Source organism: Coloeus monedula, assembly GCF_965178545.1.
Source record: "Coloeus monedula genome assembly, chromosome: 12".
NCBI lineage: Eukaryota > Metazoa > Chordata > Aves > Passeriformes > Corvidae > Coloeus > Coloeus monedula.
In genome coordinates, this window is record NC_138792.1 from 424018 (window position 1) to 444294 (window position 20277).

The window sequence follows — 20277 nt, forward strand, 5'->3', positions numbered from 1 at the left end:
CTTCACATTCCTGGAAAGTTTTATTAGAAGAAAAGAACCCGAAACCAGACGGAATGGAGCCAAGGAAAAAGATAAGACTGATAAGATGATACTCAGCAGCTCCAAAGAATTAATGAATGATGCATGATGGTGATGAATAAAAATAAGCGATGTACTTTTAAAGAGGATCTTTTGGCTGTAAAGGTGCACCTTTGGCTCTCTGCCAAAGCCATGAGGGCACTGGGACCTTACTGGGAGCACTGGAAGGGCACTGGGGCCATACTGGGAGCTCTGGGAGGGCACTGGGGGAGCACCAGCGCCATACTGGGAGCACACAGAGGCCATACTGGGAGCACTGGGAATACACTGAGGCCATACTGGGAGCACTGGGAGGGTGCTGGGGCCATACTGGGAGCACTGAGAGGGTACCACGGCCATACTGGGAGGGCACTGGGGCCTTACTGGGAGCACTGGGGCCAGGCTGGGAGCACTGGGAGGGCACTGGGGCCATATTGGGAGCTCTGGGAGAGCACTGGAGCCTTACTGGGAGCAGTGGGGCCATACTGAGAGCACAGGGAGGGTGCTGGGCCCCTACTGGGAGCACTGGGAGGGCAGTGGGGCCATACAGGGAGCATGGGACCACTGTGGTCCCACAGTGCAGCTCTTTTAGTGACACGGGGCAGCGGCCACACCCACTGCAGTACCTTTATTGTACCTCTTTTACCATGCTCAGCATTTAATTCCCTTTACACCTCTCAGCCTTTCTGGGCCCCTTTTTAACCAGCAGCTCTTTTAGTGACACGGGGCAGCGGCCACTTCTTCTGCAGCAGTACTTTCAAAGCATTTTCGACCATTCTATTTTATTCCCTTCACAGATGCGACCTTTGCCGTAACACTGTTGAAGCAGCACCCCTGCCCCAGCTGCGCCTCAGTGCAGCTCATTTTACCCTGAGGAAGCAGCGACTCCTGCTGCAGTGCTGTTATTATTTCTCAGACCATTCTCTATATTTTATTTCCCTCACACCTCCAGTCCTTTTCCATGCTGCACGTTTACCATCAACACCACCCCAAAGGTGCCACGGTGCAGCTCTTTTAGTGACACGGGACAGCGGCCACTCCTGCTGTAGTACCTTTCGAATATTTCTTAGACCATTGTCAATATTTTATTCCGCTCACACTTCCCAGCCTTTCCCGTGCTGCTTTTTTTAACCAGCAGCGCTGCCCCGACGGTCCCTCGGCGCAGCTCTCTTAGTGACACGGGGCAGGGGCGGAGAGCCCTCTAGGTGCGGCTCCACTCTGGCACTTTACCGTGTTCTATTTTATTTCATTGGCACCTCGCGCGTTGCGCCGGGCGGCTCATTCGGGGACATGCGCCGGCTCCCACAGCGCCCCGCCCGCCGCCGCTCCCCGGGGGCCTCCCCGCTGCTCTCAGGAGATCGCCCGACTGAGGGGGCCGCGACGCCGGCGCCCCCTTTTATACTCCGCACCCCCTTTTCTCGCCACTGCCGCGGTGGGCTCCCCCCGCCTCAAAACCGCCCAGAAGCGCCCGAGGCGGGATATCTCCCGCCCCGGAATCCCTCCTGTCCTAGAAAAGGTAAGCTAAAGAAAAAAAAAAAAAAATGAACTCCGAGCTTTCCACAAATGTCCCAAAAAACGAAGCAGCTGTGAGGGGCTTCGAGCTGTGCCTGGTCCCTCAGAAAACGGCGCTTTCCATTGGCTGCCGGAGTGGCCAGGGCTCCTATTGGCTGCCGGACGCTGCGACGCTTCCGATTGGCTGCTGCCCGATCCGCAGCCCCCGGGCAGCTGCTGCTGGGGGTCTCGCCAGGCGGGCTGCCGCCGGAGCAGGACACACGGCAACGCCAGCAGGCAATAACAACTCATTCTGTCCACCGGTCACCGCTTACTTCATTCACTTGACCTTGACTGCTGAGATCTGGCTTTATCTCCTAAAAATAAAGACAAGGAACAATGCCGTAACATAGCTACCGTTTACGCCTCCCCTGAATAGCCGAACGATGACTGACCTTCCAGGGCGAGAAGGGGCAGAACAAAAAAGAAAGGCACGTACCCACATAGGGTCTGAAATCATTGCATTAGCATGGTAGCTTTCGTCTGAAACCTCTTGACCGTGACCTCTTTCTGCAAGGGTTTCTGTCATATTGGAATAGTGGTTTGAATGCTACAGACCACCTGTAAAATACAAAAAACCAAAAGATGCTTATAATTTTTCCACTAATACAACAACTCTAGTAGCATTTACTTCTATGCTGGAATGAATACTTATCTTGGCCACCGGTACTCAGCTGGCTAACAGTCTTCCCAGTGCCTAGACCCAGCCATGCCAAGTGCTTCGCATCTTCAAAACAAAATGAAGAACCGAATGATGAGGTAAACAGAGCTGAAAGTCAGGCCATTGCTCGGAGGTCAGGTGCTGACCCGCCTCGTCGCCGTGCTCCTCTGGCCTCCTCCATTCGTATCAGGTTTACATCCTATCCCTCTGCAAAAAAATTATTTGTTGAAGTCACTCAGACACACAAGGAAAGCTTAACCTTTCCCAAGTTCTCATTTGTCAAAGCAAACCGCCTAGGATCTGACAACAGCGTGCATTAAGACAGCTAGAAAACTGCAAGACGCCGCCGTACCGCTCCCGCCGAACCTCGCACAGACTGTACGCAGTAGCTGTGTCTGAGGTGTGACTCGGGTGGCTAGGCAAAGCTAAAGCTTACCTGTAAAGTCTTCTTTCTATTCCACCTACCCCCCACTCTATTCCACAGGGCAGAGCAGTTCCAGGCTAAACACAAACAACACATTATGCTACAAACAGCGTGACACAAGAACAATAAAAAAAAGCTCTCGGGGAGAGGAAGAAAAGAGGACTGAGACAATGCCAAAAGAGATGACCAATGGCATGGCAACAGTGGACGGAGGAGGCTCTAAGGAGCAGAAGACAAGACCGTAACAGTGACCTGTTATAAGAACTGTCAGTCACAGTGATCAAGACACCTGCGAGACAACACTACGTTCAGAATGCTCCTCATATCATTACAAGCCCCAGGACATTACAACTCACAGCTGGAAAGGACGGACGGCAATACAGCCGGGAACAAGGCCTCAAAAGGCATCCGACATGCACTTCCAAGACGTGGCCGAGCCCACCAGTAAAAGAACAAACGATATTGGCGTCGTGCTGAGAAGTGCAAACGTTCCAGAACCTAGAGATGGCAAACGATGCTTGCGATAAGGTCCTCAAGGGGAAAAAGCAGAGATAGCTGATCCAAGGGATCCCAAAGACACGCTAGACAGCACAAGACAGACTAGAACTGCTCTGCACACCCTACAGTTGCAATCAAAAGTAGACCTTCTGCCTTTAGCTGTCCTAAGAGGCCCCTTAGAGGATATCCCTTACCCCTGCGCTAATTATTAAATCTTTCCCGAGAATTTCCACCCTGCTACGATCCCATCTCCGACTCAAAGCCCACAACTTATCTTTCGGATGGCAACGTGAATCCGCTTTGGACACAAAATGAGTCCTCCTCAGGCATCTCAGAAGGTCCCGTAACAGCCAGGTTAGCCTTTAAGACATGTAAATGCATTTGCTGTGCTTGAGGAAAAGCCTTAGGGGGTCCCAAATGGACACCTTTTCCCATCATGTGGCTTTCAAAACCCCTCCCGGCACTTCCTAAACTGGTTACCCTGCTCCCTCTCCCAGATGCAATCTGATACCTTAGGTTTTAGCTTTCATATTTTTCAAATCCTGTACTGCCTAGTGTATAACTCTGAAGTTTCTTGTAGCCCATTAACTTCTGCTCTCTCATGCTAGGTAGACATAAAGTCTCTCCAGGCTCACCCTCCAAGGACACTCAGACCATCCTAGGCCCAAAAAGTATAAACCAGAAGCCTCTAAAGGGGACACCAAGCTTGGGGAAATTACATCATTAACTAAAGCTTTAATTAGAGAATTAACCCTGATACACAAATGAACTAAACTTATAAAAGTGTGAAGAACTCATGACCTGTCATCCATCTTGGGGCCCATTTTGAGAGTAGCCTCTGGCTCCCCAGGGTGTACCTTTGAGAGCCTTTCAAATAAATACCTACCTTTATTCTTGTCTAGTCTGTGCTTTTAGGGGGCCTCTCAAGGCATCAAATACACAGCTTACCTATCAGAAGCCTCAGTTTTAGATGTCATCTTTGACATGAGGCAGGTCCCTTTTGAGACACAATGAATACACCAAAAAGTGTGAAGCTTCATACTCAATAGGACCCAGAAGTTGTAATGCTCCTAAAAAAAGACAAAAACAAAATAAAAACCAATATTACAAAAGCACCTTACCACCCCTAAACACTCAACCCAAAATCATGAGCTTAAATACTCCCTTAAATACTCTCTATTGCTTTAGAAGCCAAAAGCATCTGCTGAATAAAAAAGATGAAATGAGTAGAAAGACCTCCTTCACTGAAGCAAGAGAAGGGCTCTTACCCCCATCCATCCCAGAAAGGGAATGAATACCTGTGGCGAAGGTTGAGGTTAATATACCCCTGGCTGGGTCCACCTCTCATTCCCACCATGCCCGGGAAAGGGGAGGAGGTAATTACCACAAGGTATAAAAGCTCTCAAAGGAGCTGTAGCTGCTTGGCTACTCTCATTAAAAGTGAAGAGGAGTAAAGGGCTGGAGAGAGGAAAAGCAGCTCTTTAGGGAAACGATAACACTTTCTGTTTTACTGCAGCTACATCAAGCAAAAGGGCAGAGACTGGGTAAGAAATAAGACTTCATACTTTGGCAGCATAGGTAGATAAATTAGATAGTTTGTTGTTAATTCACATAATTATTCCTTAGTAATTACTAAGTAGCATTCCACATGTGACTAAGTAGGGTGGAGAAGAATAGTAATGGTATGAATAGTGTAACTCTCATTGGGACCTCTAATTAGGGCTACATACATTACAAATAAAAATACAAAAAATTAATAGCCTCCTGGGCAGTGTTAAGGTTGCTTACGTGCCGGGCTCGCTCCCGTATGACATTTGGTACTGGAGTGTGGGTAGGAGGTGCCCTGAAGTGCAGCGTTAAACCCTTAAAATACTCAAAAAGGGAGAGCTTCCTTCAACTGAACCACTTAAAATGGGTGAGTAAACTGTAATTCAAACCCATAAAATAACATCTAGGTTTATCTCCTTCTATTTGAACTGGAAAATAATGGAAAATGGGGATTCCCTGTCAGCTGATAGCTCTAAAAGCATGGAAAAGGCAAGGTTTCTTTCGGCAGATACCATTAAAATTGCAGGTGAAGGAGATTCCCCCTCAATTTGAACACAGACAATTATGGAAAAGGAATTTTTTCCCCCTCCGTTTAAACCTCTTTTCTCCTAATAACCCCTGTCTTTCTGGGGGCTCTGGGGAGGGACTGACAAGATGAAAGGGGAAAGTTGAAAGCTTTCCCCGACACTCCACACGCTGCCCTGCCTGCTCAGGTGCCGCCCCTCGGCACGAGGGCTTTTCCCTGGGCGTTCTCCTGCAACAACGCTCCGTGCCCAGGTGCATCCGGTTGCTCCCCGGCTCCTGCTCGGTGCTCCGACCATTGCTCCTGGACGGACGCTCGGGATGCCCCCATTGGCCCCTCTGGACTAGCGGCTCCCTGCGCAGGCGTACCCGGGTAAGGCTCTGAAAGCGGCCGGTCGCACCTTGGAGCGGGGTGGGAGGGGGGAGGCGGAGAAAGGTCCTGCTGGTCGTTCTCTCCCCTGCACGGGCCATTGTCTGCCCCCGAAACACCGGGGTGCCGGGCTTTCCTTTCCGTGGAGAAGAACTGACCTTCTCGTCCGGGTGCCCGTGGCCAAAAATGGGATCCTGCCTCCAAAATTCTCTATGTCCTAGGTTCGTAATTACCGAGGAAATTTCCCACAGGTTGTAAGCGATGACCGGTAGTTTTTCCTCCGCAATCGTTACTGAATCGTGTTTCTGTTGAAGCGTTTGACACTTCAGGGGCTGGGGGTTTGACAGGGCTTTTTATGGCTGATCCTGACAGGTCCAGACCGAACCTAAGCACCCCATCGCCGGTCCACCCTGAATTTCAGTGAAATATTGATATAGTTTGTAAATACTCCTGTTACCTGGTACTCAGTCTTTCCTTGTCCATCCGGGGAGCAGATTTATTCCATCCTTTGCTCCCAACCGCAGCTCTCTGGCCTGAATGCCAGTTCTCGCAGACATAATCTGAGCAGAAAATTTCTACAGGAGTTTGCTTTTAAAATAAAATTCTTATTGCATTTGGCCGTACAATTAATAATAAATACAGGGATTGGTGGTCATCAGGGAAAAGCTTTTCAGAGGAGAAAATATCCATTTTGGTAGCACAGATCCCACTTTGAGAATATTGCATTTTTTTGGGTTTGGGAATCCTGACCATATAAGAGATCTGAAAGTTGGTATTTTGCAGTTTGATATTTTGGAACTTGAAATTCTGGTATTGTATAATGGAATTATTTTGCTATTTCTGAACCTGCTGTTCTGGTATTTTGAAACGGGGTCACTTTGGTATTTTGGAACTAGGGTTAGGTTAAAATTCTGGTATTTTAAATCTGAGATTTTTGAGACCTAGTTTTCTTTGGTATTTTGAAATTTGGTTTTCTATTGTTTTGAAACCAGGTTATTCTGGTATTTTGGAACGTCGTTTTTTGTAGGCGATCTGTAGCGTCACCACAGTCTCCGGGGTTCCCCGAGGTTCCGTGGTGTCACAGCGGTTCCCGGGGTTCCGAGAAGTTCCACAGCGTCACAAAGGGTCTCTTGGGTGCCAAGGGGTCACAACGCACCGCGGGTCCCGTGCGGCCGCGCTGTGTCACGATGGCCTCTGGCTTCCACGAGCCCCCGCAGTGTCCCGGTGGCCCCTTGGCTGCAGGAGCACGGGTGGCCGGGAGCTCCTGCCCCCCGCCGGCGGCTGCGGGAGAAGCGGCAGGGACAGCGTGCGGACAGTGCCGTGGCCACTTCTGTGGCCGCACCTGACCCTGTCCCTGCCACAGCCGTGGTGCGTAACGCCCGCTCCGAGTCCTTAGGTGTGCAGGTGACAGTCACGGCCTGGAGCACGGCTGCTCCCAGGGGGACGCCCTGGGGCAGGAGGCCGGGGGGGGTTCGTTCCCCACACGCAGCAGCTCCCCGTTCCGGGTGGGATTGACCTCCTCTGCGAAGGCAGTGCTCTATCGTCACTGAAACTATGGGAAAAATAGAAACTCTCCAACAACATCTTTTCCATGTTAGAGAATTATGTATTACTTTATTCTGGCCAGGATGTGCAATGGAAATTATTTCATCCACGCATGCATGGGCTGTGCAGTGAAAACCATTCCATCACACGTGGTTCTTCACCAGACTTTTCAGGTATTATTTATACATACAAAACCCAAAGAAATTCTTGTTCATTCGTCTTAAATGACATAATTCTTTGTATTCGACCTCCTATTGGTTATTGATTCCTTTGCTTTTGATGCTAATTTGGTCCTTATTTTTTGGTTCTCTTATCAGTCTTTTCCCAGACCGGGTGTCTCCAACTGCACTGAGGGGGTAATGTTTGCTTATCTCCCGTGTGTCTTCTGGCTACTCCCAATCTGTTCATGTTAAGCTCATCTGGCCTCACCCAGTGAACAGAGTCTTGAACAGAGTCTTTTGAAGAGAAACTTCAAATCCCCCTCCCACTGGATGAAGGTGAACAAACCCCTGTGGGGGAAAAAAAATTTAAGTGTTGCATCATTTCCAATATCGTAGCTTCCAAACTTTTTTCAGACCCTCTTCCCAAGAATGAATTTTTACATCCTCCTCCTCCTCTTGGGCTTGGAACATTAAATACTAGCATAAGTGATTTCATTTCTGCTACACACTCAATCTTACTTACAACTGAGTGACTTGCAAAGTGGAAATTGCTGTATGGCAGCCCTGCACTCTAAAGGACTTCTACCACGTGTACTTGGAACAGAAATGTTCTTCCATAACGGCATAAAACAAAACTTGCTGTACGCATGAAAATTTCAGAGAGTGAGACTGGCTTATCACATATAAGAAACATACTGCATCATTACAAATCAAAAGCCAGTTCCCTGGGATTCTGATAGACAGCATTTAACTGTATGCAACTGTACCAAAACAAGACCAATTACAAAATGACCAGGTTGTCTTTAAAGAGTTATTTAGAATCTTACCACTGCCAACAGGCTCTAAAATTATTTTTCTATTAAAATCCTTAGTTGCAAACTTAGATCGGATCTTTTCCTGCTGTGTGAGTCACAAAATATGCAGGTAGCCAAGATGGCCAAAATCCACATCTGAAGTATAAAAAATAAATTTATTTCATCATCATGCTGGCAAAACAGTGGACACTAAGCTTACTGGATCTTAGCAGGGGCAAAAAGTGTGTGCGGCAGGCCTGTGCGCTGCTTTAAGGTAACATTGTGCCCGGCACGGGCACATTGCTTCACGAGGGTGTGTTTTTACAATCTCTGAGCTTCTCTATCTCTCTTCTCTCCCCCCACAAGTAGGCCCAAGCAAACGGGGAAAATGCACTTAAGTCTTTAACATCCTGATATGTTCTTTGAGAGAATTCCATTTCTTTTGGCTGACAGAAAACAACTTAAAGCAAACACAAATACCTGAAATTTCCACACTGAGAAATTTTAGGATCTCCCAGGGACAAGGTTGGTCTTTGAGAGAAAACAATTCTAGAAACAACTTTGTCCTCACCAATCCGTTTTGAACCTTTTTCTCCCGACACCTCCCCGTATAGACACTTAATGTTGAATAGTAAATTAATAGCAATACCAAACCCAGTACACCCTGTGCAGGTGCATCCGATTGCAATCTTAGAAAGCTTTTTTAAAATCTTTTTATAGAATTAGCCTGCCTTTCATTAATATGACTAAACCGAGCATTACGCTTCTAAAGGAGTCACTTACTGCTTTTCTAGACTGTTATTTTGTAAACAAACCCAGCAGAGGTACAACAGCCATCGAGAGCTGCATTCTAGAAAACGTTTACATATTGCACATGTTGAAGCGGTACGTTCGCTTCTCGCTGCCGCCCCCCTGCTCTGCTCCCCGAGCACTGCGCCGGCAGTGAGCGACGGTGAGTCCCGAGCGTGGGGCGGCGCTGCTCGGCCTCGCCCCGAACTCCAACTCCCCGCAGGTAGCGGCCCCGGAAGCGGAAGGAGCCGTTTGTCCCGCGGCCCTTGCGGACGGAGCGCTGGGGAACGGGGCTGGGCGGTGAGTGGGGGGTGGCCGCTCCTCATCGGGGCACGGCCCGGGGAGCGCTGCGAGGCCGGAGCTGCTCGGGGGATGTGGCACCGCGCCTTGCAGCGGGCTGTCCCCCGCCGGGGAGCCGGCCCGCGGCGGAGCTCCTGAAGAGGTAGTGTCAGGCCCGTGAGGCTGCTCAAGCGCAGCTCGATGCCCGTGGGAAAGGCGGCGCCTCGCCTCTTTATTCAGAGCGGCTCCAGAGGCCTTTTCAGTTGCGGTGTCTGTTTTGTACGTAAAAAGCGGGAGTTGTGTTTCCTGCTCGAGTGCGGGAAAATAGCAAGAAAAGAATCGTTTTGGCCACGTACGAGACTCGTGAAATTCTAAATCCCCGTTGAAGCAATTAAATGTCGTAATTTTAGAGATTTCCCTAGAAACCTCTTCCCTAGCAGTGGTTGCTACACCCACTGGCTGAGTACTTTTGAAAATTTAATTAATCCGTCTTTAGTTTTGCTGCTTTGGAATGATGCTGGGGCAACGGTTTGCTTCTGTGAGTTATATGAAAATTCGGACCTAAAGCATGAGGTTTGATTCTCTAGTTGTAAGCATTCATCTCAATACAGACTGGTCTTGCATAATGCTGCAAAGTCACGTGCAGTTTTTTGTAATTTGTCAGATGTTGATAGAAACATCTTTTTAAGTAGTGCGGTATACAAGAAAGTTAAAGTTTCTTTAACTGCGGCAACTATAAAATTCTTGCTTAGAGCTAAGTGGGAGTTCTTACAGGCCAGTTCTAGAGACATGGAAAATTTTCCTCTCTTTGTACGTGAAGTTCTTTTCTCTTATTTTTGATTAACAAAAATGCAGAAGTGACTGTATGGTAACTTTTTTTGGAAATAAAATCTGATTTAAATTTTTAAGGTTCAGCGTAGCATCTGGATCTGTCAAGGTATAAATTGTTATTTTGTTCTAAATATTAGTGATGAAAAACCAGAAGATTGAAAGCAAGACCGACTTGTTGGAAACTGAACTTCCATTAATCCTTTTTGTTCCTTTAGGACAAAGCCGTATGCAGACTAGTTTATGATAGAGGGCTTTGCTGGTGAAAGAAAGGCATCACTATAGCAGTAGTTTTGATGATAAGAGATATTTCATGGAATGTCTGTGAATTATACTATGTCACTTCTGTCTTCTGATGCAAGTCTTTTTAACATCACTGTTAATAGGCCAATGCATTCCTAGATATTTTTGGATTCACTAAGGATTTATATCACCTGAAGGGTGTAGCAGTGCGGGGGAAAAATGCTGTCCTAAGGGCTTCACGCGCCTCCTTTTAATGCTGTTTCAGCATTCCTTCATTCTCTGGCCAGCATTTAATTTTCTGCGCTGGAAGACAAGAAAGAAACAGCAGTATCTTCCTATATTACACTGATTGATATTTTAAATAATACTTTCCTAATCTCACTTGGTCATGTAGCTGAACTTCCTGTTGTCACAAGAAAGAAATGTGTTTGGATTTATGAGTATCATTCATAGGAGTGTCTATTTTAAAAAATAATTTCTCTTAGGACAACGACTGAAAGAAGTCTAGGAGATTGGCAGGTAACATTGAAATGACTCCATAAACCCCCGCACCTTGCTTTCAAAGTCCCATTCAAAATGTGGAAGATGGCATTACTCACCTACCAGTCGATGCCTTAAGCTTTGACCTGTCTTAAAATGAACAAACAATTAAAAAAACAAACAAACAAAAAACCCCAAAAAAACAAACAAAAAAAACCCCCCAAACCAAAAAAACCCTCAGGAAACCTGCTCAGGTCCTCCTCCCACATCCACTTAGAAATTTGGCCTTGGGCTAAAGATTGCTGAAGACAACAGAACTAGAACTTAAAAAGCTAATACATTCTGCACACATTAAATACAACTAGAGCTACTGCGTAACGAAATAAGCCGTATTTTGTGCATGGATTTGTGGATACAAATATTGCTGCTAGCAAGAATTTTTCTTGCTTCTTTCCATAAACTATAGAATTTTTCTTGCTTCTTGTCCATAAACTATGAACACCTGCGACCTTGCAAAGCCTTGTTAATAGTACAGTAGAAAAATATTTTGACAATGGATGTTTTAGGATTTTAGCCAATCACCCTAAGGGATGGCTGATCCTTTGAACAATTAGACTATGAAGAAAGAAGTCTATAAAAGAGTCATAAAATAATTAAATAAGAGGAATCTTGCTGCAGAATTCCTGCCTGTTGGATCTCTCTTCTCCTCGCTACCACTGTGGGACATTGTGATACGGATTAAAGACGGCATAGTGTTAAACTTGAAGGTTTTGATTGCCCTCTGAGCAATTCAGTTGAGATAGGAGCCTTTACAGTAATGCACAAGTCTGTCATTCCAGTGAACCTGTCATTACATTTGCCATCATTTTATATGATGTTTTGTAGTTCATTCTAGTCTCACAGCTTAAATTGCAGATGCAGAGGCATTTGAATTTTGTTATCCCTAGGTAAGCCATGCCTGTTTCAGCTGATGAAACTGTGGGGAACCTGGCTGTGAGAGATACAGTCCTAACTCCAGCTGGAATCGAAGGATCACAAGGTTTGTACCAGATGCTATTTATTGCAATTACAGACTTCGATCTGTGGCTTCCTTAGCTTCTTTCTAAAAATGTTTCACAAAATGAAGTTCATATACCATTCAAAATCTGGGTTAAATTTTGAAAGATACTGTGACCCACTGTACATTCAAGTTGGTTGTTATAAGAGAGAAGTTGCTGTGAGATGCTAAAACCTGGAAAACTCATCGAGCTATAGCATTCATCCTTCCAGGAGGAAAGAGGATGCTTTTTTGCTGAATGGAGGACAAGGTGAGATCCATGTAACAAAATGGGAACCAGAAGTACTATGCAATTCTTGTAAGTTACTCAGCTGCTATTAGAATGGAACTACTGGGCTTAGTCTGGTATTTGAGTCCATTTTCACAACTGTGAGTTAATTCTTTCAAGCTTCAAGAGAGTATGTTCACTTTGAAACAGATTAGAAAGCATCTCAGTGGTAGTGCTCATCCTATTTTTTAATTAGTATATTTGACCATTCCTGGTTGTTTGCTAAATTGCTACCTTTGCATTGCCTGGTAGGTAATTGATTTGCTGCATCATTTGAACTACGGGCTTTTTTAGTCTGTAAGAGGAAGAAAAAAGGGAAGTGATTAACCTGCCAATAAGTCTGAGGAAATTAATCAATGAGGAGATTGATCAATAGACTGAAACAAGTATAAAATATCAAATTACTTGGAATTTTTCAATAATTTGTTTTCAGAATTTCAAAGTGAGTTAGACTTTGAATTATGTGTTGTTGAATGTATTGAAGGTAATTTAAAATTGCCTTGAATTGGGTAGAATCATCTACACAGAACGTAAAAGCTCAACAAGTCCTATCACGAATCAGTCGAGAGGAGCTGGAAGACAGATTCCTTCGTTTACGTGATGACCACATCCTACTCAAACAGTATGCAAATAAGCAAGAGGAGAAAATTAAAAGGTATGGGGTTTAATATTTTTTTTTTTAACTCACAGCACTTTTTTGTCCCTTGAAAGCATCATCAACAAATTAAAAATCATGCTGCATTCTCTCAGAGCACTTTTTAATGCAGTAGCAAAAATCATCCACTGGAAGTGATTTTTGTGTTGATTTCTAGTTGTCTCTGAGTATGTGAGATGATTTTTGCAGGGAGCCCTATTAGATCTCTGTGTACAGACATACACCACTGTCTAGTACATCGGAGATGATGCCTTGGGTTCCCAGCCGTGCTGGCGGAGTACAAATATAAGAGGTGTTCTGGGAATTGAAGAGCAGGCTGTAGAAACCTAATGGTTCATCAGGAGTTTCATTCTAGAATCAAAATGGCCTATACAGAGAGATTCTGCCCCTTTTTTGGTCCCTGTCTGTCTTTCAAGAGGCTGAATAGCATCTAGCTTTTTATTGGTGAGTTAGCACTAAAATTTCTTTATAATTATCGCTCCTTTATTCAGTGTAATAGGTAACTTCAGTGAAGAGCTCCCAAGTACCATGGGGAGCACAGTACCCAGTTTGCCCACAAATATACAAGCAGCTTTAGGTTGATTGTTAATATGCTAAGATTTGTGTGCTAATCTTTGCCAGCGCTTACTGTGGCGGCAAACTAATCGGGACCGTGCAGAACTGTTTGTAGTATTACGATACTGCAGGAGGGCTGACTAATACCAAAACATACTCTGTGTTCGCATTGTGCTAATTGTTAACAGTCTTTCTGCATCTAAGCCAGCTTCTGGTGAGGAGCTAATGAATTAATCAAAGGGTAGCTGAAAATTTTTAGTTTTTCTAGGCCTTCAAAAGTAGATGCCCTGTAAACTAGATACAGATCTTGAATATGTGCGGCCGATTTTGTGAAGTCTTGAACTTGTCTCTCATCAAAGCCACTTTTCTTCCCCTCTCCCCCTTTCTCCCTCTCTTTTTCTACTCCCCTTCCCTCTCCTCCTCTATTTCTCTTCCAGGTTTTTTCCGTTTACTGCTAGGTGTGTTTTCTGTTCTTTTAAATTAAATCACCCCCGAGTGCTCTCTCTGCCTTTTGTTCCAGCAACTAATGTTTATCAAAACTAAAGGAAATGAAAAGTACAACTCGAGATGCCAAAGGCAAAATTTTTTATCCTTTTGAAGAGACATGAGAGCTATATGCTCTATATCTAATTATATTCTTCAGCCAACTGTTCCTTCTCCGAAGCGCATTGGTCATATTTACCCAGAATAAAACTGAGTATGGTAACGGGTACTGTTAAGTCCCTTTTTCAGGAGTACCTTCTTAAGTATCTCCATTGGTGTATTTTAGGCACTTTGGAAATGAAATGTATATTTAAATCCTAAAATTATCATTCTTTCAATAGTCAAATGTTTTGTGGAATTGTCGCTTTTATAATTTGCCCCATCCCAAAGATCCCAAGTCCGTAACTTAACGGCATGCAGAGGTTCCAATATAAGGTCATGTGTTAAAAATTAAGCAGCCTGTGGAGTAATGTGTCTTTCCTTTACTAACCTTAAATGATAAGCCTTAGGAAGCTGTTACTCGTCAGTGCTATAAAGCAGATTGCTGCACAGTGATTTCAGTTATCTTCAAGGAGTTTGTCACAGGCAGCAATAGTTACATCAAAACTTGAAATTTATTACCAAGGTTCTGCGCTGAGGTCTTCACAGTGGTTATGTTCCTTTCAACAAAATACTTTTTGTGCTGACTTTTCACATTCTTTTTCATATTTTTTGATTGTTTTCCCCAGAATGACCACCAAGTTAATACGGCTTGTTAATGATAAAAGAAAATGTGACCGGGCTGACTGTGGACCCACGCGGCTGGGTCAGGCTCTGGAGCTGGAAGAAACGATTGAACATTTGCGAGAAAGAGTTTGTGAGCTTGAGAAACAAAACGAGAGCCTCCGGAACAAACTCATTTCATCTAAACAGCAGCTCCAGATTCAAGGCCATAGGCTGTGTCCGTACAGCTCCGTTCAATCTCGTGTGAACACTGGTCTCAAAAAAGAGAGTGAGGCTGCTAGCATGCCAGAGCACACCAAGAAGGGTATAATTCACATTTATTAAAAATGGTAAACTCTTAGATTGCTCTTGAAACCACGAGTCTGAATTTCAAAACATTTTTAGTGCAGATCAGAAAATATGCAGTGCAATTACCTAAAAATAAAATGCCTAGAAAAAATTAGGGTAGTTTAAGTGTCTCTAAGGCATTAAGAGACAAGAAACCTCAACCAATAATAAATATAGCTTCCTGTATCTGCTTTTTGTTTGGCTGATTTAAAAATACCGTGGAAAGCTCATCCAAAAGTCCTAATCAGTTATGAATGTTCAGTAAATACTTGCTGTCTTTATTGAGTGCAACCATCTAAGAAGTACCTCGGTTTGAACAAAAGCAGACAAAAAAAAATTCTAGACACATATATGTATCTGTACACACACACACACACACATACACGTATATATCACAATTGCCAGTACCTTAACATAATGCTTAAAGATCAAAATTGGTCAAGTCAATGTGGCAAAGTAGGTAAGTTTTTTCAGGCATTTTGGGAAAGTGCTGGTATCATCGTACCTCGAACCTAAATGATTCAGTTCTAGGGACTGAGGGATGGCAGCATTAATGCTGTCTTTGAAATGAAATGTGTTTGGTCCCACCTCAAAACTTGGTTAATTTCTTCTTGCTGTAGAAGGGTAAGAGAAAAATGTGGAGAAACCATTGTGTTTGCTCCTAAAGTAGCAATTCTTCCTTAATTAATTTCTCACTTCTCTTCTTTGCCATGGGCTTAGGATGCTTCTAAACAACACAAGGAAATTATCTGCACTGCTACTAAAAAATAGTCCTCATAGTTGCATGTCTGCGTGAATGACACTTGGAATTTTGCAAAGCAAGTGCTGCGAAAAAGTAATTATAAGTCCACGTTCCTGTCTAATAATATTGGTATTTCTCTTCTTTGAAGACGCAATCCGTGTTCTCTGTCTTTGAAAGTAAAATCTTCTAAAAAAAACCCTCCAGGGCATGTTTTTAACAGTTCGCTTTAACACTATTCTGCATCGCCCATCCTTCAGATTTTACAGCAGCTATGTCATACATACTCTGATTATTTCTTTCCATGTGATTTTGATGTAAAAATACTTGTTATGACAGCTGTATAGAAGTCACAATTGTTTGTACTGTATAGGGATAGTTGGCTTGTTTAAAGCTTTTTCGTGCAACATGTCAAGCATTTATCTTCTGTTTGGTTTTCAGGAATGAGATTTCAGAGTTTAGAAGTGAGGTCATCTGACCTTGTGCTCCCCAAATATGGACAGAGTCTGCTCGAGGATTCAAGGGCTGAAATCAGAAATTTGTAAGATTTTCATATTACTTATTTTTTTGTCATTATAATTCTTAGAACTTATGGTTTTCTTGAAGAAAAAAGTGTATATTTTAAGAAGTTTTCACTTCAGAAAATAGAACTGTTGGATCTGACAACAATAACACTGGTAACAATGCAGAAATGTTTTATTATAAGGAAAACAGGGAATCAGGGATTTAGAATGCAAAACGTAGGTATGTAAGAATTTGGCTGGAAGTTAAAATTGGTCTCCAGTGGTGAGCCTCTCTTTGCTAGGATGCAGTGCTGCCTAGTTTGTTACAGGTCAGAGCTGACAAAAGCAGAAAGGACCTTAGCTGCAAATTTTTTACCGACGTAAGTCCTAAAATGTACTCCACCATGCAAGTGGTGACTATGTGAATGTGTTTTGCTGATGCATTTAAGTTTCATTTCTGGAGGCAGACAGATTTTATGGATAAGTGCAAAAAGCACAGTATTGGGATAGTTATGTAAAATGACTCTGATTCACTTTTGCATTTTGAAGTGTGGTTTGTAATCCAACTGCACATTTTAACTGAAATTGAAGCTTAGGAAACCCTTACAACATCCTTGATGTAGGGATTGCACGAGAGTAGAGAGGTGTTATATAGAAAAGGTAGTTAACATCTAATTTAAAGGTATTGAGGTCTGATTAGAACATTTTTTTCTCTAAATTGTATGTTTAGAACCTGGGTTTTCTAAGAGCTGTTTGTTTATTTCCATAGTGATGTACTTAAATCAGATTATCGATTACATTCTCTGTCAACGCTGAATTTTCAATAAATGGGCAAGCTAAGTTTAAAAATGTATGGATTAATGTACTGTCATTTTTTTTGTGCTTGAAATTTTATAAACACAAAGATTAACTGGAATCGTAGGAAACAATTGTACAGAAATATTCCTATAAATTATTGTTTTAATTGCATTAACTGGCTAAATTCCACTGTTTAAAACACTTGTTTTTTCTTTTTTTCTTTTTTTTTCTTTTCTTTTTTTTGGATGTAGATTTTCCTATCTCGGAATAAAAGCTTAAAAATCTCCATCCATGGAAGATCTAATCTTGTGATAGCTAGCAATGGTGTTTTGGTTTTGAGAAACCATAGGTGCTAATGAATTAGAAAGAGGATATTTCTAATACAGAGTACAGGAAACCGTGAACAGCGTTTGTGCGAAGGTTCTGCTAAACGTTATTCACTCCACAGAAACATTTATTTTGAGACTTTAAATTGCGTTTTCACAATTTTTTCATAAGCCTCTCTTCCGATGTATGTTAATAAGAAATACAGATTTTGCTGAACACTTGAAAGTTTGGCTTGCATGAGCGTTCATTTATTTTTGTATTCTTTGAAAAAATACGTAGCTGGTTTTGGAATGTAGGATGCTTGTACTTGCAGGGAGACTGTCATTGAGTCCCAAAGGAAACACATTGAGGAACTAGAACGTGCCAGAGAGATTCTTGTGAGTCAACTAAGAAGGAAAGAAAAGGAAATTGAAGAATCCCTCCTACGGCTGAAAGAGCAGGGTACAGCCAGCCAAAGGTATTGTGAAAAATTAAAGTCTCCGTGGTGGAAGCATTAGGAGACCCATGTCATGATGTTAGTAGGTAGCTGCTGAAGTTACTATTTCTGTAAAGGAATATGGACCTTATTCATTTTTGTCCGTTTGGTGAAACCAAGTCGTAAAATGTTCTGCTCAATAGCATGGATAATTCTAAGCAAGGAGATAGTTACAGCAGTAAGTATTTTCCAAGAACATTTTTAAAGCCATCCCAAAATGCATTTGTGAAACAGGTGTTTGGTATTTCAATAGTCTTAATAACTTAGATTTTAGAGCTGTTCATGCAATGTTATTGTTTGGCTTCTTGCAATATACTGTCAATTACAAGATAAAGGTGCTACTAGAAGGTGAACATTCTTGGGGCTTTTTTCCATTTTGTTTGAGTTCCTGTAAGAAATAAGAGGTAAAGGAAAGGACATGATGTGCATCAACATACAATCCTGTTATTTCCTGAGCATTGTAAAATGAGAAGAGTACTGCACGTTGATGTTCTGTCCTTGTCTGCTCGGGAGTCCGTGTGTACACCTTGGCCAGTGGTGCATTTGTGATTGAGAACTATTAGCCAGGAGCCTTTTGTTTATTTTGCTAGACAGAGGACAAGAGATCCTGACAAATGTGGTGGTGGTACGTATTTTACTTTCTTGTTTTTCTTGTTCTGGATGTGAATGCAGAAATTTTGTGAGCTACTGGTCCAGCTGATACAATAGTCAGACTCTTAAAAGAGTAGTCTCAGAATTATATCCAAGTCTTGCTCATACAGAAGTAAAGACAAGATGCAAAGGGTCTGGTTTAATTAGACCTCAGTTTAATTAGCTCAGCCATCTGGGATTTATGGGCATAAATTTGTACAGTGCAGATTGAGATCCTTTCTTTAGTCATTTCGTTCTGGTGTAGGTTGCTGTCAGTCCCCCGTTTCCATACAGCTGTCCCCGGCCGGCTATTGGGACCCTCCTGCATTACTTTCAATCCAAACGATAGGAGGTCTGGAAAAGAGCTTGTCTCTGAGGTTAATAGCTGACGTACACCAAAAACGTAATTCTTAGTGCTTTTAACTGTCACTTTCTCCTAACTTCATTTTCCATTTCAGATCTTTTGATCCAGCTTAACGATGAAGTTTAGAGTGGAAGAATAGAGTTCCTTATTTCTGTAGTTGTGGTAGAAGGTGTGCTAGAGCACATCAGTATGCCCATTATATCCTGTTACTGCCTCCAAAAGAATATTAGTTTCTTTTCTTAACTTCGACCTCTGTGTTTTCGGGTTCTGGGGCACAGCTTTTTACTCTCTCGGCGATAAAGAAAATGTTGAATGAGCTATCTTATATGTCTTTAGTCTTATACATTGTTTTGTTATTCTTTGAGCAAAATATTATCTGTTTAAGTGAAAGGTACCCTTGACTTTTCTATTAAATCTGTATATAACATCTGTTTATAAGTTACAGCAGAATACCTGGGCAGTTGTTCTGGGAACAGAATATATCAACTGCCTGGGAGGGAGAAAGCTGTTTGATCATCAGTTTTGATTCTACTGTTTTGGGACTTCATTTACAGAAAGATGAACCTTCCCAACAGAGTCTTCCTCAGTTAACTTGGCCTTGTCCACAAAATCTGAAATTATCTCGTTCTTCCAACAGCAAGCTCCTTTTCGTGTACCTAGAGGCAGTGGACATTTTTTAGACACATTTTATTTAAATAAATAGAAAAAATACTGGAGAAGTACTGCAGAGAAATCATTTTGTTGCTCTAGCATATGATGAGAGCTGATACTGTGGTGGATGTAATGCGCTAAGAAGTAATTAATCGAATGTGTTTTTTGTAGTTAGAAGCTTCATGAGATGAATACTCCTACTGTAGTAAGAGTTGAAATGATCCCAATAAAAAGTAATTTTCACTTCCAGATTTGAATAATTCATTCCATAATGTCAGTGCCCCAATCCTGTTTAAAGCAAATGCTGCTTCACTCACTGTTGAAAAAGTAGCTAGTGTTGATTGTCAGGAGCCGTGGAGTTGACACCCGTACATCATGAATTCACTATCATCTGTTCCTTTTTCTACTCAAAAAGAAAGAAAAAAAAAGAGGAAAAAATAAAAAAGGGGGGAAAAAAAGAAAAAAAGAAAAAAGGGAAAAGAAGTGGGGAAAACAAAAGAAAAAACCTTGGAAAGCTTCAGAGCCTTTTGTTTGATGTGTGGAACAAGATTAATAAAAATGTACTACTTTATTAGCTTCTTAATAGCTGGCATGAGCCAGTGCTGCTGTCTGTACTCACCACAACTTTGTGTACAGAACAATATTTTAGACACATGATAGTTTTAGCATTGAGTTAAGACTGTTTCTTTGGGAAGATCTCAGATTCATAAGTATGTTTCTGCTGTGTAAGGACAATTAGCTGGGCAATGCCAAAACACAATAGGATTTGATGTTTTAAAGAGTAAAAGGACGGTATTTCACATATTCTGCTGTTTTCCGGATGTGTAAGCTTTGTAGCCCCTTCACTTGCTCCAGCATGGCGTGGTGACGATTTGTCCAGCGTGTCTAGAATAGGCAAATATTGGGAGAGAAATTCTTTTCAAATATAGAAAATTTACTCTGATTTTATCATCATGTATGTTAGTAAAAATC

The 20277-nt window shown here is 42.8% G+C and overlaps 1 protein-coding gene across 6 annotated transcripts in view; it reads left to right on the plus strand.

The window, feature by feature from the left end:
- Window positions 1–9169: 9169 nt before the first annotated feature.
- The window catches only part of RPGRIP1L (RPGRIP1 like), a 44570-nt gene continuing 33462 nt past the window's right edge, over window positions 9170–20277 (plus strand). For 4 of the 6 annotated variants that reach the window (XM_082289593.1, XM_082289594.1, XM_082289596.1 and 1 more), the window contains exons 1-6: window positions 9170–9220; window positions 11698–11789; window positions 12589–12730; window positions 14497–14795; window positions 15999–16098; window positions 17499–17642. In XM_082289593.1, coding sequence (XP_082145719.1) covers window positions 11705–11789; window positions 12589–12730; window positions 14497–14795; window positions 15999–16098; window positions 17499–17642 — 770 coding nt within the window. In that variant the 5' untranslated portion in view covers window positions 9170–9220; window positions 11698–11704. Of the gene's footprint in view, window positions 9221–11697; window positions 11790–12588; window positions 12731–14496; window positions 14821–15998; window positions 16099–17498; window positions 17643–20277 lie in introns of those variants that run through there. The other 2 variants (XM_082289595.1, XM_082289598.1) reach the window with 2 other exon arrangements.